We start from the raw sequence: 25,023 nt of genomic DNA on the forward strand, positions 1-25,023 counted from the left end.
TTTTAGTTAGGCTTCTTCACGCAGGTATTTAAAGAAGGGTTTAAATAAGTGAAATATTCTAAAGTTTTCCAGGTGATTTTCTGCTGATGCGCTTCTTAAAATAAGAGGAACCTGTGAGAAGGTAAATTCCCACTAAAAACGCCTACAACATTCACTGCCAACGTGTGCACTCCCATGATCAACGTTGTACCCTCAGCAGCTAGTTCACAACATATTAGCGTGATGTGAAACATCATCTTACTCACTGAGCTGAGAAACACTTTGATCTATTGCACTGTCGCTCTAGCATCCAAAATGTATGTTATGAATTGCAGCAATCTCTCCTCCTTTTCGTTTTACAGTCAGATTTCACTCAGGACCGAGCCACAGAAGACTTACAGGTTGGCATTACTTACATTGGAGAAGTATCTGAGAATGGGAAAATAAAAAAAGAGTGATGAAGAGTGTCGAGAGGAAGGAAACACAGGAGATAAGAGGAGCAGCCCACAACACCCCTCTTCAATTACCCACTATTAAACGTCACCCAAGAGATCAGAAAAAAAAAAAAGAAAAGCAAAGGCCCTGTGAAGAGATCCGATCAGCACAATAGCCCAAACCTATTCTTTCGGCTAATGCTTCCATCACCACTGGACCTCGCGGCAGGCCTGCACAGGAGGCTCCTTCACATGCGATGATAAAAACACAGGAGCGAACAGAAGCATCCCATAAGGAAAGCTGCCCAGACACCCACAGAAACGCCTCGCCGCAGAGCCTCGCTGTTTGTCTGCTGAAAACACCTTCTGCCATCGTCCCTGCTTTCCACAAGTCGTGAAAGATTCAAGGTAGCTGCCTCTTCTAGAAACGTTTCCCTCCCCCTTGCCCAAAACGCTCATGCTGTTTGAGAAGTCAGCTGTGGATTCGGCCTGCTGCAGCACAAAGGCTGGGTGAAGTATTTCTGGAGCTCTACCGATGCCTCCAGGGAAACGCAGCTCCCGCGATGCTGCAGTCCTGCAGGTAGGAGTCGGTAATTTCACAAGCAGACTAACAACCCATGTATTAATCGCCAGGGCCCACGTGTCAGTGAAGACATCTTCACAGGTTTTATTTTACCCCTCTGTGAGAGCCTTTTTTTCCCAGCAAGCAGATTCAAACCACATGCGTTTGGATGTGGTTACAGCAAAATGAAGCTTCAAACCAAATTTTAATACGGGTTTGTGGGTTGCATCCTAGGTGGGCAGCGCCCCTGAAGCTAAGGGCGCCACTGTACATGGCAGCCCAGAACAGAATTTCCCACTTTTCAAAACGAGGGTGAAGCTGAGAGTGTTATCCAGGGACAGAAACTCATGTACTCAGTAACAAAGCTGCTACTAAAAGAAAACACAACACATACACCCTCCCCCCCCCCCCCAAAAAAAAAAAAGCAGCTTCCCTTGGCCTCTCTTTGCTAGTATGGAGGGCTGCTCTTTGACATTTTTTTCTTGCATTTGTACTCGCAATGCTATCATTGATATTTTGCCTAACAGGTTATGAGCTTCTTAGGGCCTTCCAACGCTTTTCAAACAAGAACTACAAATCCTCACTTCACTGACCTACTGAATTAAGTGGGAAGTGCAGCTGTTGCACAATCTTCCCCCCAGAGCATTAGGCAGAGTATGCTACTTCTCAGCATTATCAATGTAAATGTTTCACTATGCCCAAATGTAAGATAAGCAACACTATCAATGAGAAGGGAACAACAAAGCAAAAATCGGGAGGAACTAGAAGGCAGAAGGAGACAAAACGATGCATCTTTTCCATCTTCTTGCATCACGGACTCATCTTCTTGTATCATAGTGATTAGGAGGCCAAGGAGCGTATCTATCTCGAGGTATCTAAGTGCATACACCTCTCCTCAAAGTTGGCATAATGATGCCTTCCTAAGTGAAGGGAAACATCCAAACAAGTCTTACGGAACGTCTTACACACCAGGCCAGCTTTAGGCTGACCCTGAGCAGCCCCCTCCACGCGCTGCCAAAGTTCATCTCGTGTTAAGTACCGCTCCTGCCAATACTTACGTTTTCATACAAGGACTAATGGAGGTGCTTCTATTATCAAAAACGACATTACTGGTATTTTATTCTAGGTCTAATATTTTTCAATTCTTTAAAACGCAAGTCTTACGTAAAAGAAATTAACTTCTAGGTTAAACTAGCTTTATTCCATTTGTTAACACATAAGGGGCATGACAGTTATTGACCATCTCAAATCAATGGACTGAAATTGCTACACTGACTCTTTGGCGAAAGGGTAATTAGAGTGCTAATTGCTGTATGAGGGGATAATACACAGAAACCTTTCCACGAGAGCATGACGTCTATTAGGGAACCCCGTAAAGCAGCCTCAAGGACTACCTTAAGCAGACCTGCAGCGTTTCCCAGAGGAAGAGGTGTGAAACATCTCTGGCCGCATATACCTAACTGGATCCCTCGCATCCACCATTAAGACATTGATTCAGTGAAGTCTATAGGTTGTGCGGCTATAGAAGCCGGCCTGAATGAGCCACCCGGTTGAATCTAAGATCAAAACCCGTAACTGCTTGGAAGGCTGTAACCATGACATCAGCGGCAGTGAAAGCGTGGGAGGTGAACCTGGAAAAGGCAAGAGTGGCAGCCCATTTCAGAACTCCGTATCGGACAGGACAGAGGGCCTCCTCGCTCACATGCATACGCATGGAAATTTATTTTTAAAAGCGCAGCTTCATTGCAAACTTAAGTTTGCTCACTGAAAAATGCTATGTAGTCACTTTTCAGGGAAAAGTCATCAAGAGATATACAAAACTGAAGCCTAAGTGGGAGGAAGAGAGCTGATTTCTTACGCTGTCTTAAAGGAATGCAGCTACATAACGGCCACTGATTTCAAATGGGAATTGTGAACTGCGTGTCTTTGACAGTTTCCAAAATTCCCTGACTATATCAGTGATCAGATCAGGGCTGGGTTCTGTTCTGAGTTACACTGGTATAAATTCACAGTGACCTTAGACCAAAGAGCTCCTCTGTAACTTATCTGGATGCGAGCAAGCAGAATTTGGCTCTCAGCTTCTCCCCTCTCTCCCTCCCCGCCGTTCGCTACGAAAAGAGAAACGTGCTGTGGGGCAAACATACCCTGCACTAGCTGCAGCTTCACTAGAGTGTCTGATGAGCGCAAGAACCATTTCAAGACTAAAATCCTGAAACCGATTTATAGAAATTAATATAATCTAAAATGACATGAATACACAAGCAGATTAAAGAATTAACCATTTGGTAAACTAGTTCTCCACTCTTTTTCAGCCAGTTATCTGAAACACATTGACCAAAGTATATGGACACAACGAAAATCATTTGCAAATCAAACAATTGTCTCCTCAACAAAGCATGGGGAACATAATACAAAAATAAATAAATGCCTTGTCAGATTTGCCTCATTTCACAATACCACTGGGCATTCCTCAAATCAGCAGGACAATCACAAGCAGGATTTCTTAGGCTTCATTTCAACTTTTTACATGATTTAAAAACATTTAAATGTTACAAACATATTTAAATCACCATTTAAGAATATTCGGCTTATATTATTAAGATCTATTTTACCAAGTATGAAATAAGGACTTCATAACAACAGAAGCATGAAAAATCATTTTTGTCTCCTCCACCCACATACACTTGCAATTTCCGAAAAGGACATATGCATCATCCATTCTCCTTTATATTTAAGGAGGACAAATCTTTCCAGAAAAGGGGATAGTATAATTGCTATGATAGCGACCAGAGGCAAGGTCTATCCCACCTAAATTCTGTTCCTTCGCAAGATGGAAGGAGAGGTTTGGGTCAGAGATTTTGGTGTGGGCCTGACTGCTAACAAAATGAATTTCTATAGCAACTAAACTTAATGCAATGTTCCCTCGCTCAAACAAGTTATTAGGCCTCCCTATTACATGTGCTCGGCATCTCTTAATTTTCTGAATTAGACTAGATTACATGCAGGTAGGACTTTTTACTGTAAGGTGGAATGAAATCTGTCTTCAACAGTAAGAGACTGAAATGTGTGTGTTTTTCTTTTTTTCCTTCCCATTCTCTCTCATCCGCATCTCAGAAGCAAGCCAAGAAGAGTAGAGACTGGTTATATTCATCAAATAGGAGTACAGTCTGTACTTTTACAGGCAACATCTTGGAGTACAGTAGCTAGTTTGAGCCCTACAAAGTCACAAGCAAATTCCTTTTCTCCCTTCCTGATACAGAGATGCAATTAAACACCTCAAGGTTTCTGCTGCTCTTACTCCTTGAATAAAAAAATAAAATTTATAAAAGGTAGTGGATTCCTTTCTTTAAGAACTGAAATTACTACCAGAGTTTGAGAATGATCTTTAGCAGGTAGGCAGTAAAAGCAAAATAGTCCTGCAGACAGAAGGAATTCTTATCTCCCTATTTTGCTTCAGTGATTTTTCTTTTGGTTAGCCATGACTGCCGATAGGTACCTGCCAGAACCTTATGTCCATTCAGCTTCGCATACAGAGCATCAAATCCCACACATGTCTCAAAAATTCTATGGCTCACAGAGGGGAAAAAAAAAAAGAAAAAGAAAAAGAAAAAAAAAAGCTATTCGAGACAGTCTCAGTAGCTAGACATAATTTGAGAAATGCATCCATGTTAAACTTACCAAAGGGTCTGACCTAGACTTGTGTGGATGGCAGAGTACCAAGAGAATTCTTCCAGTTTCAGCTGGGAAATACCTGTCAGCCTGTCAGGCAAGGAGTTCTGGACAAAGCCACATTTCAAAAGGCAAATCATCAACGCTACAAGGCCACAGTAATTCAGCAAGGGAGGGAATTTCTGCACAGGAATCTTCACTACACCATGATTTGTTTCAGTCCTTCTGTTTTGCTGTCTTTTCTCCCTGGGCTAACTTCGCATCAGCCTTCAGATTTCTGGGCAACCAGTCAACTGATCCCCTTGCTGCTCAATGAATTAAAAATCATCATAATCAAAAATAAAAATCAGCATGCAGTAAGAACAATGACCAGTTCTGGAAGGGGACGACTCCCACTTCTTCAACAAAATAAGAAAAGGAACTGCTGCTCCCTGCACTCCAAACACACACACGCACACAGAGGAGGTCAAGAGACTACTTTAAGAAACTGTCAAAATTCATCTTTGAACCATGGTCTTGATTTAGGACTTCAACGCACCATTCTCAAATCAATGCGTGCAGTCAAATTTTCCATGCCAGATGCTACCTTTGGAAAAAAGTAAAAATCAAGAGACTTCTGCCCACTAGAAAACTTCCTACCAGATGCTAATGGGATGGCAAGCACTGATCCGAACCCTAGGAAACAGTAACATGCATCGGTAATCTGAGGTATCTTCCCATTTCTAGGTCTTACTGCTAAGATCAATTACATCCAGTAACTGTGCTGTATCTTAAGGAATTATTGGGGAACGGTGAACCTGCCTGCAATAAATGAGCACCGGTGCGTAACAAGCACATGTGAACGCTATAGCAAGGTTCACAGAGGGCTAACCCTGGTCAGTACTGAAGCAGGGGTTTTCTTCTTAACCCCCTCTTAAAAAAGGGGGAGGGAAGGACAGAGGGGAAAAAAAAAAAAAAAAAAAGAAAGAAAAAGGAAAAAAAGGAAAGATAGAAAACACAGGTCCCCCATCTACCTGCACAGAGCCAGGCAGACAAGCTCAGTTGGAGGTGGTGAAGGGCGCAGATGCGTTATTGGTACTGGTAGCGGTGGCACCGGTCACTGCGAAGCCCGTGGGAGGAGCTATGGAGCTGTGGCTGGGCTGCAGGTCCTTGGGGATGCCACTGTGGGAGCTCAGCTGGTGCCCGAAGGCTGCGCTGAACTGAGGGAGCTGTTGTTTAGGGGAGGTGGAGGCCATGAGTTCAGCAGAGGCAGGACCCATGCCACTAAAACTGGTCTGCGGTAACCCCGGAAGCACACTGGAGCTGTTGGGGGTCACAGTGGCGAAGGCAGGCTGTGTGGTCTCTGAGTGCGAGGTGGTAGGTGGTGTGGACAGGGAGGTGGACAGGAGGTGTCCATCTGCACCGAGAAGGTTGCTAAACGGAGAGGGGTCCCCAAGATTGACAGGAAGATTTCCCCAGTGAGTTCTGGGGTTGACCACCCCGCTAAGTGGCACATCCAGCTGAGTTGGGAGCAAGTGCTGTGCCATCATGGGCATCTCTGCTGAGAAGGTAGCTGCCAAGTTATCACCAGAAAAGGATGTGGTGTGAGGGGATGTGATATGGTCACTGTAGGGAGACGGCACATGCTCACTATCGTAATGGCTTCCATGGGGTGAGGAGTGTGAATGGTCACTGCTGTATTGCTGTCGTGAGGTGATCAGGTCATCTGCCTTGCTCAGCAGCTGGGCAGGGTGGGGCCTCTGGGAGGCATGGCTGCCATCATGAAGTCCATGAAACTGTCCTGGGAAGGCTCTCTCCCCAAGGCCACTCTGGCTTATCAGAGTGGCAGAAGTAAGGCCGACGTTGGCTGGGGCTGAGAATTGCCCCTGGATCTGCCCTGCCAGGGGCGTAGGTGGGTTAGACAAGGTAGCAGAACGGAGCAAGTTCTCATCCAGCTCCAGACCGGAGAAATTATCATGTACTATACGCCCATTCAACAGCTCCCCCAGATCCGTGTTAACCTCTCGACTCAAGGACTGCATTCCTGGAGCTCCAGCACCTGTAGAGAACACCCCTATCCCTCTATCTGACAGCTCCTGAACTGGCACACCATCTGTCTGTGTAAGTACGCCAATGGTACTCAGGCACTCAAGAGAGGTTACAGCCTGGAGGGCCCGTTCCAGTTCTTCAGCCTCTTCTGTAGTAGGAAGGAGATCTCCATTTTTACCTGCAGAAACAGGGACACCAGCAGTTAGAGCGCTCTTCTAAGGTGAGCCCAGCACTGGAGCTCTGAGAGGCAGAGGTGACACATTGTTCAGTAGAGAACTGCAGAGCGTGATAAGCTTCTGGACTATCTCACGGTAAAGAGAAAGTTTCCTTCGCCAGTGTTCACTAGGTGAGCCTGGTAGCAAAAACTAGAAATTAAACCATCCTCTTCAATAGAAATCTCTCTCTCCCCGCTCCTCTTCCACATAATACAAGTTGTCTCCCAGACTTAAAGTAAAAATGCTTAAATAAGACTTCCTCCAATGCGGTAATAATCTGAATAGTCTACAAAGCCTTTTCTACTTATCACATCACAATCAGTAGAACTTAGATTAATTTAGAGTCAGACTCAATCTGATGTCATGTTAGTTCATAAAAATTAAAAAAGAGAAAAAAACACCTATCCCAACTCTGGGCTGTTCTGAGCTTTGATATCTGTGATAGGTACTGAACTTTAGAATCCAGAAATTCAGGCACAGTTCTGATCAAAAGCAAGTTTCAAAAGTGTATTTAAAGATCTCACTCTCTTCTCCTTTGATAAAAGGCCAGCACTGACTGTGGTTCCAGCCCCACTCGATGGCAGAAAGATGCCATTACTGAGAGTATGCTTGATTAAACTGCAACAGTGACAGGCAGAAAAAAATGTAAAATGAATTATTGAAATGCTAAACCAATTAGGATTTCCAGAGCACTAATTACAAGAGCAAGCAGAGAACTACCCACACACACACACACCCACACACCAATCTTCTTAAAGTCTGCTTTTCTTCAGAGCTCACAAACAAACAATAGGGTAAAGGCATGCTCCCTTGTCTAGAAGTTATTACCTGTGTGGAAAAGCAAGCAACTCCTCAAAATGCGTGTTTTAGAAATACTCACTTCTTCAGCTCACTGTCTGTGCTCACTTTAGCATAAAATAAAGTGGTACCTTCAAAGAAATCAAAATCTTGCAAGTCGTCAGGCAGCCGCGGCAGGACATCAGAGAAGTCCTCCTGATTTAATTCCAAGTCATGTGGAATGTCTGTGATTTCATTGGCGATATCATCAGGCAGCTCATCGGCACTCAGCTCTGGTGTGGAGGGGCTCCTGGACAAAAAGGACTGTTAGTCCCAGCATTCAGCTTTAATTCCTCCAAGTGACAACTATGAATGAACATCCATCCGTAATGGATGTTTCCCCTCAACATGCTTTTTTTTTTTTTTTTTTCCCCTACATCATCTAGAGAAAACTATTGATTAAATCTACGAGATGGGGCATCAAGAGTAAGACACTATCCGTTAAACTCAACCACCGTTCAAACTTAAAATTAACCATTCTAGGGATTTTGCTTTTGTATTAAGCAGTCACATGGAAATACTATTTCCATCCCTGAACTATCTCCTTGTCCAGAGGCTGATCAGCACAGGAACATCACACCTTTCTACAGTACTCATTCACAGTTTTCAAGCTACTGGTGAGCAGACTGGGGCAGGGCTGCCACTGACCGTATGTGGGACAACTCTACTGGCAGTGAGACACTGGCAGGCATGGTGAGGTTCCCTTGGGGCACTGCAGGAGGAATGGGTTTCTGGGGCCGGCGTGGGCCTCGTCTTCTCTTCTTCTTGTGTTTTTTGGTAAGTGCAGGCGGCTTTGTTTTTTTCCTGGGCTTCCTCTGCTGCTGGTGCTGAACTTTACGGGAGCTGTCCCCTCTCAAGAAATTGTCCTTTGGGAGGTAAAACAATAGCACAGGGAATACATTAAGAACAAATATTCCTTATTTTTCTTCCTAGCCATTCCACTCAAAACACAGTCACGCATAATGCCAGAGGAACTAACTGCTAACTTTCATCCAAGCAAGGACGCAAAAATTAAGTTGCTTCCTTCCTTATTGATCCCCATGGCAAAGAACATCTGGGCCAAATTAGGAAGTATAATCAATATGTGATCCTGCAGTGTCACTTTAAAAATCAGTAAAACCAGTAATCCCTAAATAAGTCACTGCACAACTGTAACCTTTGATGGTATTCCCGTAAGCGTTAAAAACAGAAGAACACTGCTGCAAGTTGGCAGTAATGGGGACAGTGAGTAGCAGGTGAAGCCAGCATCCTCAGCTGCCCAGTCTTACAAAAGATGGAGAGCACTGCAGAAATGGAGTTAATACTATAGGAGTAGGGGCTTGTGAGGGACGTGGGTGCAAAACTGAGGCTTCATCGCTTCTGAAGGGCAACTTGCTGGCCAACTATAAAATGAAGCAAATGGCCATCAATTTTCAGTTGCAATTACATTGGGAATGGCAAAGGATTTTATGGGCTACAGGAGCACATCTTTTCAGAGACGCAGTGAAGATTGCCTAGGAGAAGGAAGGAAAAAAAGCCCATACAATTGTGGGTTGAAATGCGATGGTTTGTGCTACACTACTGAGATGACGCCATCCCAATTTCTAGGTACTCTCGACTTCTAGTAGGCCACTGCTTTTCCTCTGGGATCCACAGATCCAGATCCAGAGACAACTTTTCATAGTCATCTAAAGGCAAATAAAGTAGCAAAACTGTTATCAATGTGCTTAAAATTGCTATCTACATTTCCTCTAGAAAATATCTGGGGCCCCACGAACTAAAAATGTTTGAGAAACACTGCTTTTGACATACCACACTCATACTGTACTCAGATCTAAGGGCCATGAGCGAACCCAGATAAACTGACCACAGGATCACTTGCAAAAGCTTTTCTGTTTCTTGATTCAGGAGAGGAGTCTGATTTCTTCTTCCAGCAAAGCATACCCTCGGGCACACTTTATTATATCCCCAAAAGTATGTAAGAGATTTTTTACAACATACTTTATACTAATTAGGAATGTTTTACCCACTTAAGAAAAACATAAGGAAATGGACTCTTAAGTTTGTACACTTGCTAGTTAGCAACCAGGAGAGCATAGAAAGACTGGGATTAAAATTCTTCATCGTTCCAATCCATAGAAATAATTACAGTTTTGGCTTTGTACTTACCATTTTTTTGGCATGTTCTTCGCACAGAGGTGTCTGATGTGTGATGTCAAAAACTGGCACAGAGCACTGCTGACCATCTGCAAACTTGGCTGTGCAACTCGAGAAGAGCTGCTGAGAACGGTTCAGTAAGATATCTGTGCATTTCTGCATCAGGAATAACACACAAGGCAACGATAGAGAAACGCCCTTTGATTTATCAGCCTGATAAAGATCAGAGCCTTCAACTCTCATCTGTCCATAGATGCTACTTTTAATGAGTATCTTAACTTTGTTATTCAAGTTCAAAGCTAGGTAACGCTCAAACCTGACTTTTAAAGTGAAAAACTGCATTCATGCAGAATCTCTAATGATTTTATTACATATTGAGATGGTTTTATGGAAGCAGCTATTTCACTAATGAGTTCTTAGCAAAAAGAAACCTTTTCCTGGAGTCTTAATCAATAGATCAATAGTACCAGTTGGAGCAGCATAGTCAACAGGACTATTTCCTTACAGACTAATGACAATCCATACTGAAACATTAAAGAAAAGAGTACTTCTTAATTCCATCGTTTAAGGTACATTCTTGGCATTTATCTTTAGAGCACAGACAAAGAAGTTTCGAGATCCTTCCTGCTCCTCTGAAAAAAGATGTGCAATCAGACAGAAAGGTCAAGTAAATCCAAACGTAAGCTTGCTGAGATTTCCTTCAGAAAAATCCCCTGCAGGAGTGAAAATGTTTCTAGACTTAGAGAAAAATCAAAGAGATATTTCATTGTGCTTTTTTTCAAACAACATTAGAAGCTCTCCTTCCATCTTGAACAGTTCTCAGGCTGATTCTAACCTCAACATCCCTACGTTACGTTCAGAAAATGCTAAAAATGCAAAAGAAAGGATGAAAGGTAAACAGAAAACCTGCAGAAGGCAAAGATTTGGAGGGATGGGCCAGAGCCAAGAGTCCGCTCACGTTAGAAAAGACCGTTTTAATGGAGAAGAAAGTACAGAGGGAATAAAGTGGGCTGAAATGCAAAATAACTATCCTTGACTTCCCTACCGTACACACACTGACAAGCAAGGCAGCTTAAATTTAAAAAGAAAAAAATTCAAAAAAACAAAGTCAGGAGCCTAATGAACTACCAAACAAACGTACACGCCACAGTGCGCACTCATACAGTGGTTTTGAATTGTTCTGCACACTAGCTCTATGGGGCCTGCAACAAATCAAACAGCCTGTTTGTCAGGGAATTCATCACACAGCTTCTTCACCTTCAAAACAAAAATGCAAGGCATGTGCAAACCAAAAAGACTAAAAAGGTGCTGCTCTCTGAGAGCAACTGGAACAGAAAAGCACTAGTCACTTCAAACAGCAACAGTGAAAGCTCCAGTAAGAGGAAACGGGCTATCAGCTAAAAAATAAAGTCTGCAAAACTCCTAAGCATTCCAGGCAGGAGGTCGGTCTTTCTACAGTCTTCAGACTCAAATCTTACGTCTAGTGCGCTCCCTCCTTTTTGCGACCTTCATGCATGGGCTCTTTGCATCTTTCCAGACGTTTCTTGAAATCCCTGGCACCCTGGGTTCTTCCTCACCTAGAAGTTGGATTCAGGGATCCCTTCTCTTTTGCTTCTTCAAACAACGCAGGATATCAGATTTCCATCTTTCCAGTCAGTCTAAGTCACATTTTTTAAACCATGTGATATCCCTTGTTCCCACAAACTTCACAGGTGGCTATTTTATTGGACGCTATCAGGAACTGTTTGAAAGACATGTCGTTGAAAGCCATGGGGTACGCGGCAAGTCATTCATGAAAGAGAGGGTCATTTTCATAGAGGCTTCTAGCACACAAACTGCAGCTGATGAAAACACAATAACGTGACTATGATAGAAACCAGTAACAAACTACTTATCCTCACTGCCTACAGCACCCATATCACACAGTAAAATTAAAAGCAAAATAGTTAACGAGATGCTAACAAATAGGTTTTTCTCTGCGATACCGTACTTGTCAATGCAAAAAAAAACCAACAAAAAACCGCCGAAAACGCAAACGTTTCCATTCCTGAACACAACTCCCAAAGGGAGTTAAGAGGATACGCTCAAAACAATGCCTGGTGAACGGAAGAGCCTTGTTAGTGCACTGTTCACCCTTCGAAGTCCCACTACACGTTGTTGGTTCTGCATCTCTCTGCTTGGCTTGGCTTGTGCTGAAACAAAAGCAAAAGAGAGTCTGGGGTCAACAGCCGAGTTCCAGGAGGTATCTAGCACAACTATGCTACTGGATGTGGCACAGCAGGATGAAACATTTGAACACACGTGTGTGTGTCACGATCCAGACAGGTGCACAGAATTAGCACACTCTAAACAGGGATACAGAATAGATGTCAATGACAGGTGAAGGTGCGACTGCAGTAACAGGATTATTGTTTATTTCGGCATCTAACACAACAGGGCCTTAACTGTAATGAGAGGTGCTGTGTGCTGCTACCACGTAAATACTACGTCACCCTGCAAGAGCCGAGAACAGCAGCAGGTGAGTGTCCTCACAGGTGACCCTCAAAATAAGGTCATCCTTTAGACTAGGATGTACTGGGTATGCCTACACGGGCAGTCAGGTGCGTTTCCAAGCCTGTTCATAAATCAAGACATGCCGAGCATCCCCAGAGTTCACATGCAAGCACGTGCTCAGACAAACTTAGACTGAGCTCTGGAGTGGCAGAGCCTGAGCGTGCTCAACATGGGTAAAAGCTCTCCCTCACCAACGTGCTACAGCCCAATCCACCAGCAGGTGCCCAGAGCTGAGCGCTTCTTCAGCACAGCCTCAGTGCCTTGAGCCTGAGCTGCAAGCAGGCGACCAGCCAGCAGTGTGGATGAGTACTGCAAGCATTACACAGCTCGCTTGGTGTTAGCCTGCTCTCGAGGCATTTGTCACCTTTGTGTAGACAAAGCTGGCGATCCCAGGGCTGAATTTCACCTCTGTACACATGTTGTTTTCTAGGTTGACAAAAGGCTTTCTGCAGCCTGTCTGTTTTCCTTCAGCCATTACTGTCATCAACTGCACTTTGACTGAGCAAAGTTTTAGTTAGTGACATTACCCATAAACACTTTATAACTCAAAAGACTCTGTTTACTTAATTTAACCAGGGCAGCGACGACAGGTATTCCTGGCTTTGCCAGTCTATCCAAAACAAATTATTCTTTTTGTGCAATAAAAATGCCCTAACAATGAAAAACCCAGCAAGAGTTTGCCAATTCTGGCAAGGCTTTTGCTGTAGTTTAAGTCTAGAGAGGTTTATGCATCTTCATAAACCAGTAATCTACCTCTTCGTTATACCTCTGAGCAGCTCTTCCAGCATCACACCACCTTCCCACCAAACCCTTCAAATGTCATGAACCACAGCTCACTGCCCAGGAACAGGAGCATCCCAGAAACATAATATACTCTCAGCAGCCTGTTCCAGCCTGCCTCTTTCACCTTAGCCCTCCCCAACCCCCAAAATCACATGTCCTGTAAAGCAAAACCAGAACAGCAGAAGGAAGCTGCTGCTGGTACCCCAGACATAATGCCAGGGCTTGGACTCGCTCTGCATCTCTATAAATATGAATCACCCAACTCTCAGTAAGTATGTCAGGAGCTGGAGGGATGTTGACATTATCTAGAAAGAATTCCCACAGAAGGTAACCTTCAGAGTTGTTAGAAGGTATTTATTTTCTTGTTGAGTTTCATTTAATGCGAGATTGAGTTAAACCTAACAAAAAATGTGAGCTTAAGTGTGATTTGCTGGGAGGAGAACTAAGAGGAGGTACAGACTTTTTTTTTTTTTTTTCCTCCTTCTTTTAAGTTGTTGGAAAAAAGAAATCTGAATTGCAATGGTGATCTGCACACCAGACTGCACACCTTTTAAGGAATGGGACTTAAGCGCCAGACGTTTGGAGCCAGCCATAATACATAGACTAATTAACAAAAAATAACTGCAGTGGGCCACAAACTTACCACATAGCATTTAAGAAACCAGGCCCAGGTACTGCTGAACAAACAATCCCCATTTTGTAACACAAAAAAAGCCGAAAAATGCCTGTCTTCATGGAAAACACAGTATGCTGTGTTTATTGTCCTCTGCTGACAGGCATTTATATGTCATGGTTGCTCTGCCTGGTGCATGGCTACCAGTTTCAGAGTTCAACATTTTTGCAACCTCAGTTGCTGAATACTTTGCTCAGTATCTTTACCCTGCCCTGAGCTTAGGTTACTGCTGTCGTGTAGAAAGGTCTAACCTGGTACGGCCACACGTAGCTCTTCGGAGCTCTTGTATCAGTTGCCCAGCACGTTCCGGCTCTCTGCTGGCCGCCTGCAGCAAGGCTTTCCGGAGTGTGTGCCGGCATTTCTTCTGACGAGATTCTGCCCGCTCCAGGCGGCAGAGGTGCTTGTATTTCTGCTGAAAGTAAGTGCAAAGTCTGGTCACCCTGGAACTCCTGTCATCTGCATTGTCATCGTCGGACCTGAAGGAGGGAAAACAGAACAAAAACAGATGGGCTTTATTTTATTATTTTTTTTTAAAGGAGGCTAATTTGTCAATTTGAAAGAATTGTTAAGTTGGCACCCTTCTTCTAGCCCCACAGAGATCCAAAGGCTGAAATCAGGCAGGGATACTTGAGAAGTTGCAAGAACAGGATCCCTCTTGAACTCTTAGGGTACTTACCCTTCTTAGTATGTCATTATTAGCGATTACATCAATTTATCATTGGGTCTGACACATTTAAATGTCTGGAGCCTGCTGTTCAAAAAAAATCTATACTGTTAACCTTTATTTACTGTAAATGTCTCAGCAAACGAGGCAAACTCTTATATCAAAGTGCAATTAATGGAGAGGACAAGGGTGGGGGACTATGTACTGGAAATTTATTGAAGAAAGGTCACACTAGAAAAGATGGTCAAATTGTTACAAGTACCAAAACCGCTGACCTTTTCTGATTCCTCTTCCTTTGCCAGGCAGTGTTTTCCTTCCTAAACCAAAATACACACTCACACAACTAACACCAAGCTCTGCACTCTCTCTCTCTCCCCCTAGATTTATACCAGTGAAATGCCTGCAACTTTAACGGGGCTACTTCAGCTTTCTCGTTAACGGGACCTGTATGCATCCCTTGGCTTATGAGGCAAACATGACCCTGCAACTCTTACAGTCAAATAAGCCTGGACTGAAATCCCAGTTCCAATGCAGTCAAGAGCAAAACTGGCGTAGGAGGCAACACCAGCAAAGCTGCCATCATTGCACCAACCTGCTTCCAAGAGATGGATTCCCCTTTTCTTCCTAAAGTACTAGTGATTATTTTGTTAGGAGATTTCTCACATTAAACACTGCTTCGTCCTTACTGCAGAGTTAAAGCTGAGTTACAGCACACACAGAAGAAATGAAGGTTTAACTCAGAAGGCACTGAGGGAAGAATCAGACCAGTGCTAAGCCATAACCGGAGGGAGGGAGGACTGATCAGATTGTTCACTCGTGAAAGCCTTTCCCCCATCTTTCTTGTCTTTACGAACGTCCAGGCGTACATCAACAAGACCATCCAAAGCATATCAACACGTTCAGCTAAATGAAGAAGAAATCATGAAACAATGAAACGTCACTGGGACTCGTTAAAAACACCAGGTCCACTGAGCTACCAGAGAGTCCTCCGCAACAAGCACTAGTTTGCAGGAGGAGGCTTCTGTTCAAGGAGAAACGGAGTAAACTGCACCTGAGCAGAACAGGCTGTTTAGCTGGTCCTTTAAGGTTTCCCTCACGGAACTGAGGAACGTTTCGCTGACTTTACCTGTGAAAGGGAGATGAGGGGGAAGAAAACCAGCCCCAACAAATGAAACAGATCAACCCCCCCTGCACGGTACAGGCCGCAGAGCTTGGCCAGCTGGACTGAATGAAGTGACACGGGTCAAACCCGCGCGCAGCAAAGCGGACCGCCTAACTCGCTCTCAGGAGGAGGGATGCAAAACGCCAGCTGTGATATTCACTAACAAAGTAAAATCCAGGCATGACAGTTGTCCCTGAAAGGCAATACGACTAAGATCTGCTTTCCTTTCTGGAAAACCTTGTTCTACCCACCCTCGGGCTACATTTCAGAGACTATTCCAAAAAGGCATCCAGCTCCTCAAAGGCTGCCCGCAAAAACCCCCCATGGGCAAACACTGCCCTGGCACAAATGCACTTTTTAAATAAAGTTTTACAGGAAGTCAACCGTACTATATTTTGTCTGTTAAAAGACATTACAGATTATTAGCAAGAAGCATAAACTGCACATAATTAACCTCCACAATTAAACGATAAGCAGCAAATGCAACATGCTAAAAGTATTTAACATGTTTAATGTTAAAACATTTTCACCGTGAAGATGCAAAGAAAATACATTTCTAAGATCACTCAAGAAAAAAACGCCTGCTTGAACAAACCACCAGACTAGAGCACCGTAATTGTCATCTACTCAATACAGATTTTCATTTTTTAATTCGTTAATAGAAAAGAGGAATACACACACACACACTCACGGGGTCAGCTGTCTAAGATATTTTGTTACCCAGTCTAGGGAGAGTTATTTTAACAAATCTGTAGACTTACTGATTTCATTTTAAAACACACTTACAAAATAACTTTAAGACAAGAAAGGAAACCTCCTTAGGAAAAAAAAAAGCGCTTCTTTGGGGGAGCGGGGAGAGAAGCGTTTCACCTCCCACTGAAACAGGCAGAAAAAAGTCGTAGCGTTTTAATACATTTTGACTTGAAATTTATGAGATCATTTCAAGAAGCAAGATGAAGACATATACGCAAGACACAGAAAGAAATCGTGCCTGCAACGGATAAGGGTTTGTTTTGAAGCAAACGGTTTCTAATACCTATTCAGAATTTTGTTTTCCTCAGGCCAGTAGGACCAGCCAAACATATTCATATGTTCAAAGAGACCTAAAAATAGCACCGCGCTTTTTTTTTTTTTTTTTTTTTTTTTTTAAAAGGCAAGCACTGAAACCGAAAGGCGCTTTTTATTGCTGTCTTTTTACAATCAAGTTTACAAGCGTAGCCAGCTGCTGTTTGGCTGACTCTCATGAGCTGCATGATGTATCACTCGTGAGGTTGAATTTAACGTGTGGCACCTCAGCACTCGAAAGGTTTCTGCAGATCTATGCAAACCGTTTCACGAATGATCCAGACCGCTCCTTCCCAACCGCTCCCTCTCAGCTCGTCACGCGCAAACACGGAGGGAACTACTGCGGGCTCTTCCTGGGGAAACCAAAGGCAGCACCGCGCAGCAAAAAGCGGGCGCAGCAGCTTTCTCGCCAAACCTTTTCCTACCAAGGATTCCTCCCATCCAAGACAGGTTTCTCTGCCACTTTGCCTGCCTAGAGTAAGTGCCGTGCTAATACCGTCCGTATTATTTGAACTTAAAACATGTGTGCTTGCCTTAAAGCCCTGTTCCCTGGAATCCCGTGACTACACAAGACCCCCCCCCCCCCCCCAAGTTTTTTAGATTAAAGCAAAGAATCGTAACGGCAAATATTTAGCCTTTGCTTACGCAGGTAAATCCTGCATTGTGAATTTTACAGGATAAAAGGCCAGAAGGCAAGAGAACTCAAAACGCACTACTGTTAAGACATTAATTTTAAGCCAGCCTTGTGATTTTTGAGAGCTTAGGAGCAGCTACAGTATCACACAAGAAGCCCAACAAAAGCTGAAGAGGATTCACCCCACCGTCACCCAACGAGAAGTGCTGAAAGCTGGTCAGGAATGCAGAAGTTACACCGAGAAGCACTCCTCCTGCTCACTTTAACGGAGTCGAACGAAAAAGGAAAGAACGAAGCCAGCTGGTAGAGAGCTGTCGCTCTCACCAAAGGGACCGCAAGCCCAAACACAAGCGAGCGGGGAAAAGATGCCTTTAATTTTACTAGTTCCTACGAAAAACTGTAAGTAACAAATGATTTCAGAATCTCAAGGTTTCGGTAAAAAGATTTCCACAGGTTTTCTGGTAGTATTAACCTCCAAAATTCAGAGCAGTAACAAGCCACTGGCTCGCTAAGGTAGGAGCCATTCATTTGAACTACCAGATTAGTAAGACAAAGTTATTTTAATAAACCAAACCACCCAAGGAATAGTTTGGACTAACTCACCTTCAGCAACAGACAGACCATATTGCAAAGATGTCAAAGTGAAACATTTCAGATAATAAAAATCTCCACAGAAGCTTGCAGAGTAGAAATAAAAGTTTTAGAAGGCTGAAATCAAGCAAACGTGCCAACGTTTATCAATAAGCAAAATAAGGAAAGTTGCTAAAGAGTTAAGACTAGGCAGACTGCTTGCAACACAAGGATCTGCCAGTACTATACCAAAATTTATCCACCATCATCAGTGAAGACGGTGTTCAACTGAAGTGCACAAAACGTTAGAAAGGAACAGAAAATGTCAAGACAAAGTAGTATTTTCTCTCAATACGTGAAAAGAGAAGGAAGAATTCAAAGAAAGTTAAAACAAACAGAAGACAAAACACACAGAGTTGACCTTTAGAACCTGACAAAGAAATAGGGATCTATGGAAGAACCAGAGCAAATGTCACAGAGAGACGCGTGTAAGGGAAGTTACGTGATAGACATGTCACCTGCTTTGAAAATCATGTACGACTTTAAAGATGTACTGAAAACTTGTTCCCATTTTCCTACCGTGCAGGGAGGAAGCATCAATTCTCTCTACTCTCCCAAAACATTTTAGTTTAAAAAGTTACCCTTTAAGTAAAACTAATGTTCATGAATCTTCACTACTTCTCTGACTGCTGACTGCCTAAAAGCAATGGTCTTTTAGAGCTGACCAAAAAAATACCCTTTTTAAAAAGAAAAATAAACATCTGCACGCTGCTACTAAGCTCTGATTTACTGAAGTCTTTCAGCATTTATCATTTTGGTGTCTGTCCTCTTGACAGAGGTACAGCTCTGCTCTTCACCTTGTAGACAACCTTAAAAGATGGTAAGAAGTTTTGGCAAGTTTCAGAATTTCAATTTGTTATTCCGTGATATTTAAAGATTATACAAATACGAGAGAGCTATAACACCGAGAAGTCTAGTTGCACAGTGAAAGGGAATCCTACCATAGAAACCACAATCAAACCTTGCTGAGACCCCAAACTTCCTTCTGTTAGCAACATGCCTCCCACATTTTTTCTTGTGGTTTAAACTTCAATGCTGCAATACTATGCTTGGGATGCTTTGCTTTACCTTTGCACCTTAGAATTTACATCAGTAGGGACACATATTATCATACCTTGTTGTGGGTTCACAGATTCATGCCTTATCTGTATATATAAAATTATATAGATGTCTGTCTGTATTTAAATATATATATGCACACACACACACACACACAGATATCAGTATCACTGTCTATGTGTGTGAATACATAGAAACACACACACATATATATACGTACACACTGTAAGCTTTTCTGCACCAGCAGCAGATACCTGCTGTGTTTATCCCCTTCAGTCAGAACATTTTCATTCCAGTGCTCCCAACTATTTGACAGAGGTTTACTCAACACTTCTTAATTATTAAAAGAAATACCACAATCTTTCAAAAAGACAAAGAAATGCATTAAAACAAACATCCAGCATAGTTATCATAAAGATTAGCAAGTAAAATGCAGTAAGCTTACTAATAAACTTATTCACAAATAGTAGTAAAGAAAAAACAAGAATAACGCCCTTCATTTCATTCCAATTCACGAAGTATCACTATCCAGCTAGGCACCCAAGTTCATGAATAAATCCCACTCAACTCAATTAAATTTAGGCAAACAAGCTTAAATTCTTTGCTGATGCATCCTTCTGATAGCAGACTGCACAAAGGACTCCACATTAGGTGGAAACTGGGACAGAAGGCGGAAAGCTGCTTCATGGCTCTTACAAACAAATGAGTTCAAACAATCCTTTGTTTCAAGAAAGCACTTAAACAAGTGCTTAATTTCCACTGACTCCACTTAAAGTAAAGCTCGCCTTTACATAATTTATTGCATCATGGCCAGTACGCATACTAAAGAATCATACTCACTCGTGTCTTTCATAGCCGAGGGTTTCTCGGATAGACCAGGCAGCCTGGTAAGGGGAGGTTTGCTCTGAATCCTCCAACTCTTCTCCACTGTCTTCAGACCAATCCAGCCCTAAGGGAATTGAAAACATGAAAGCTGGATGAAGCGTCTACTCACCTCACATAAATCTCTGAGCAACCTATGGCACTACAGACAAACAGTCTTTGCTTGTTCTAAGCCTGTGTAGTATAGTTGCAAGCATAATTGTGTTTGATTAAATCATATAAAATTCTCATTTACCCAGGAAAAGTTATGGTAACAGTTTCATTACCGTGTAAAAATACTGTGCACTGCTTTTTCCCAGTTTTCCTTTTTAACATTTTTATCGGCCTCTTTATCCATAAACAATGAAAGCAAAATCACCAGCCTTCCTACCTACAGGAAATACTGCAGCTTTCGTACGAAGCGCATGAAGTCTTTAAAGACAAGATGAGAGAGAGGTCCCTGCCACAAAGACCTGACTGCCCGGTAATTTTTAACACTATATGATCTAAATAGGTCACATAGCTCCACTTTCATTTTTGCTCATATTCTAAACCCTGTGCTCCTGCTGCCAAAACACATGGAGAACAGAAAAACCATCAGACAGAGCAGCACGGACAGAGATGGTTACGCAGCTACACAGGATGTTCCTCTGCTCAGTCTTTGTAATTGCCGGCCAAATGTATAAAATAGCATGGAAAGAGAGCTAAGAAAAGAGATGCAAATAGTCATGCACTTGCATTAAGCAGCATGCTTTCCCTTAATGACAATGCGGTAGGATCAACTCATTGTAGGCACCAGCAGCCTCAGGTACTCAGACTGAGCAGGACAGCTAGAAAGCGAGCAACTCCAGGAAGTTCTCAGGTGGAACGTTTCAGCTGGGGCATCATCCTTTGCAGTTTTTCCTACTCTCCCTCTCACATCCAGTGGTATTCTTGCTGACTCCTTGCAGCAGGAGGGGGGTGGGGAAAAAAAAAAATGCAGCCACATTCATAAGACAGCACTGTTTGTTTTCGTTACTTCCTCATGTGCTCCTTAAAAATCGAGCAGCAGCTGGGACAGAGTTAGGGAACGTTTTGTTTTTCCTAAAAAATAAAACATGTATACCCAAGATGACTCTGAAGTCAGATGTTTAGAATTTGGGAAACGCATCAGTATTTGGGCACCTACTTTAAGAGTTAGAAACAAACGCTGATTTGGAATACAGTTATTAGAAGCATTTTCATTATTTAGGAGCAACACTTAATTAACATTAAGCAAAAATATCAGAAACCTTATTTTTCATGAACATCAGCAAGGTTCTGAAAATATAGTTCTTAGTATCTAGTTTTAAGATACCCATTTGACCTAAAATAAAATACCTTAAGACATTTGATGAAATGCCAGAAATATATTTTCAACTTAAATGCTTTTCATTGTCCCCACTTCAATACAGGAAAGAAAAAATAACTTAATCATCAGATAAAGATATACGCACAATGGACTCCGTGTAACAAAGTCTTTATCCAAAGTTTAAAAATAAAGTCAGAGGCTGGGGTTTTTCTCTTCTAATGGGCACTAGGGAAATAAAGGAATAAAATCTAATCCAGATTCAGCTATGCTCACACTGAAGATTGCAGCTACACAAACATCACATTACATAGTTCTACGGGAAAGGATGCTTAAAGCCAAGTGCACCTTTTTAAAGATCCTGAGCAGTTATCTCTAGTACTGCTCTACTGTTAAACAGAAATCCTAAAATTTTCTCAATCGGCATAAGCAGTCTTCATATTAAACCACATTACGAATAAATAACAAATACATTTTCTACACTGACATAATTAATAAGTGAATGCTGTTAATGCGTCAAATATAAAATATTCTAAGTGCATACAATCATTTTCATATTTATTCTAGTATTTGTATAATTGTACACTAATAGGTCTAATCATTTTTCTAAACTATGCCTCTTTAGGAAACATATTGTCTTCAGGGCAACCACCACCTGAGAACGTAAAACATTAAACACAGACAGTGACCCTTCCACAACCGCCCAAAAGGCGGGTCCCCTTCTAACCTATTTGGGGCTGTGACACTCGGCAGTGACTCTGGAGTTGCTATTCGTTAGAAAAACTGCATTATGTATAGGATCAAACAGGATTTCTGCAGAGCCATGTCCTTCAGAGACATGCTGGGGGATGCTAATTATCTTCTGAACAAATAGTCAAATTATCCCACAAGTGCCAAAGGGCAGATCTTAATAGCAAATTAAAAAAAGAGTTAATTGAAATAGCAAAAATTACAGATGCTTGTGATTAAGTAAGACGCTGTGTAAAGAACTTCCAGATTTATTTGAAGTCTCTTCAAAAAACCAAACCAAACCACAAACGGCATTCCTCTTCTAATATACCACACTGACTGCCGTTTCCCTAACTTTCTGCTCAGTATTATACCTGCTAGAAAATTACGATCTAAAACTAAATAGAAAAGTAAGGTAACTCTGGAGATTGGAGGGGACAACAAGAACAGCTAGATGTATCTAAGTCTATATTCATAATCAGACAAAAAAGCCACCGGGTCAGCTGCCTTTTTAAAACTTCATAGAGTACTATTCCCATAGCAGCAAGTCAGTAATATTTATTTACATTTTCATAAGTAGCAATAATTGATTGTTATGGTTTCTAGATAATAAGGAAGGAGGAGGGTATTTCTGGACCGACACGTGGACGTGGCTCTGCCTCTCCAATTCGCTTCTCTAATGGCACTGCCTTCCTATGCGGCACAGCCTTTCTTTTGTTCATCCACGTTCTGCACACAGACAGGCCCACTCAGGAAAAACCCTCCTGTTCTCCAAATTTCCTAACCAAGTCACCTAGATATCTGCCTACGCACAGAACGATGGGCCAAATCTCCAAATTTTTACTTGGACACATTTGGTAATCTGCACTTGTCTATTCAGTATTCAGTGTAACCTTGTCCACCCACGGCTGGCACTGTCTTTAGCACTCAAGTCGCAAACCTTCTGTAGGAGGTCTGCATCACACAAGCAACGTTTTCACCACCGCAGTCTGACTTCTCAAACGCACGTTAAGAAGAACACGCAACAAAAATGCCATAAACTGTCGCGTGATGGGTCTAGGCATTCCTTACGTAGAGAGGAGGGCTAAAGAAAGCACCGACTACCTAGTTTGGGGTTACTCGGTAAGGACCACGCCGGAATGCAGGACAGGACCACTAAGATACTACCTCACTGCCCTGAAACCAAACAACAGAAGGAGGGGGGAAAGGCCGCGCGGTTATTATCTACCCACCTAAATGCGGAAACAGATCAGTGTCCAGCTGCTGTTTTCGAGTGCACAGTTTCACCAGTCTCTGTAGCCGGCTCATGCAGGACGAGTGCGGAGAGAAGGCTGTGGCTTTCATTAGGACCCGATCAGTCCTCGGAGGGTCCGTGACAGGAGCCCTAGCGGGTGGCAGGAGAGGCAGAGGTCTCTTGTTAGACAACTGCCTGGCTTGTGCTATAGTGTGTGTGGTGGGTGCCACTCCCTGCATTGGTAGGCTGGTGTTCGGAGGTTGAGGTGACTTGCAGACGACGCCCTGCGGTAGCCCTGTCGGCTTTAACGAAGCTGATGAAGGTGGCAGATGGGAGTGCTGCTGCTGCAGAGGCTGCTGCTGCAAAGGTGCAGGAAGGGGGCTAAAGTGCTCTTGGCGAACTTTCAAAATCTCTGTCTCTCTCTGGCGCTGCCGGTTTTGAGCCAACTTGCTCTGCAACTTTTTCCTCACTGTTGCCCCTTTCTTTAGGTCATCATCTTCCTCGTTGAAAGCAAAGGGGTCTTCTAATTCTGCCTCCAGGTAGTGGAGGGGAAGCCTAGCCCCCGGTGGGGAGAGGGACATCCCATCCAGTCCATTGGGCATCTTCAAGGCCAGGGTGGGCACTGTCAGACTGAAGGCCATAGCATCCATCTGATGCCTGACCTTTACCTCCTCTATGGGATCATTCTTCTTCTTCCTCTCCTTTTTCGGTATGAAGCCAAGTACCTGCAGGTGGCTGTTGCAGTACCTTGGAAAAGTAAAAACAGCAGGTTCTTAAGTCAGTTCTTGTAAGCCAAAATCTGAATAAAACATATCACAAAAGGGAGACCTACATACACCCATCTCACGAGAAATCAGATCAAAACACAAGAGGTTTTATAAAAAGAGTACACAACTGCATCTAATACAACAGATAATTATTGTTTTCCCAACCTTTAACTGAAAACAAAAAACTTACACAAATTGCAATTTGTAACCTTCAGATATAAAACTCCTCACACATTATTCACACTGCCATTCAAAATGTTTACTCTCTATTGGGTAAATATTCACAAAATGAAAAAAAACAAATGGGACCGTCTGATGCATGAAAGAGTAAGAACTCAAGCCATTAACTCTGACCATACAGAACCATTTCAAAAGCTCCCAAAGAAAAAGTACACTAAAGACCGCTTCCTTTCCACTGGCTGCTCTTCCACTGCAAACAGCTAACCTTTTTAACGCGACTTCCGTTGCAGTTGGAAGAAGATGCTTATAGGGACAATCTCACTATAGAGACACCTACTGAGAAGGACCACTATTTGCCTTTGATGAACAAGTAGCTTAAAATTGAAGTTCTGTTTTAATTGTTTAACATATCGTATCCAAAAGATTAGCTGAATAGTCTTCAAATAAAAAATCTAGTTTAAAAGACTTTCTCTGCTGCTGGAAAGCTTTTACACAATGCCATGAATGTGTACACATACAAACCACAAAAACAGATTACGAGCTCTTCTAAAATAAAAAAGCTCTAATGTCATGTTATTAAAAATAGAAAAAGCCATGGAAGGTGTGCCTTGAAAATTAGGAAGAGAAAAGGAGTGACAACTTATGGCCACAGGTAACATATTAAAAAGTAAACAATTCATCTTTGGTTGATTAAAACAAGCAGATGACAGGAACGTATAAAAGCAGGAAAAGGGTTGGATCATATAGGCAGACTCTCCTGCCCCTGTGGGATCCCACCAGCAACCACGCTTCTGCCTTTGCAGAGTCACAGGCCTGCAGCTTACCACTGAAAACAAAGATTT

General features: G+C 42.7%; 1 protein-coding gene across 8 annotated transcripts in view; it reads right to left on the reverse strand.

The window, feature by feature from the left end:
* Positions 1–284: 284 nt before the first annotated feature.
* INO80D (INO80 complex subunit D) overlaps positions 285–25,023 on the reverse strand; it is a 38,943-nt gene continuing 14,204 nt past the window's right edge. For 5 of the 8 annotated variants that reach the window (XM_009674758.2, XM_068948037.1, XM_068948034.1 and 2 more), the window contains 8 exons: positions 23,233–23,981; positions 19,924–20,032; positions 14,121–14,345; positions 11,943–12,052; positions 9,873–10,006; positions 8,373–8,590; positions 7,817–7,974; positions 3,190–6,850 (listed from right to left, as the gene is read on the reverse strand). In XM_009674758.2, the coding sequence (XP_009673053.1) occupies positions 5,682–6,850; positions 7,817–7,974; positions 8,373–8,590; positions 9,873–10,006; positions 11,943–12,052; positions 14,121–14,345; positions 19,924–20,032; positions 23,233–23,981 (2,872 nt within the window). In that variant the 3' untranslated portion in view covers positions 3,190–5,681. Of the gene's footprint in view, positions 409–3,183; positions 6,851–7,816; positions 7,975–8,372; positions 8,591–9,872; positions 10,007–11,942; positions 12,053–14,120; positions 14,346–19,923; positions 20,033–23,232; positions 23,982–25,023 lie in introns of those variants that run through there. The other 3 variants (XM_068948032.1, XM_009674759.2, XM_068948033.1) reach the window with 2 other exon arrangements.

This window comes from Struthio camelus, chromosome 6 (assembly GCF_040807025.1).
Source record: "Struthio camelus isolate bStrCam1 chromosome 6, bStrCam1.hap1, whole genome shotgun sequence".
Taxonomy (NCBI): domain Eukaryota; kingdom Metazoa; phylum Chordata; class Aves; order Struthioniformes; family Struthionidae; genus Struthio; species Struthio camelus.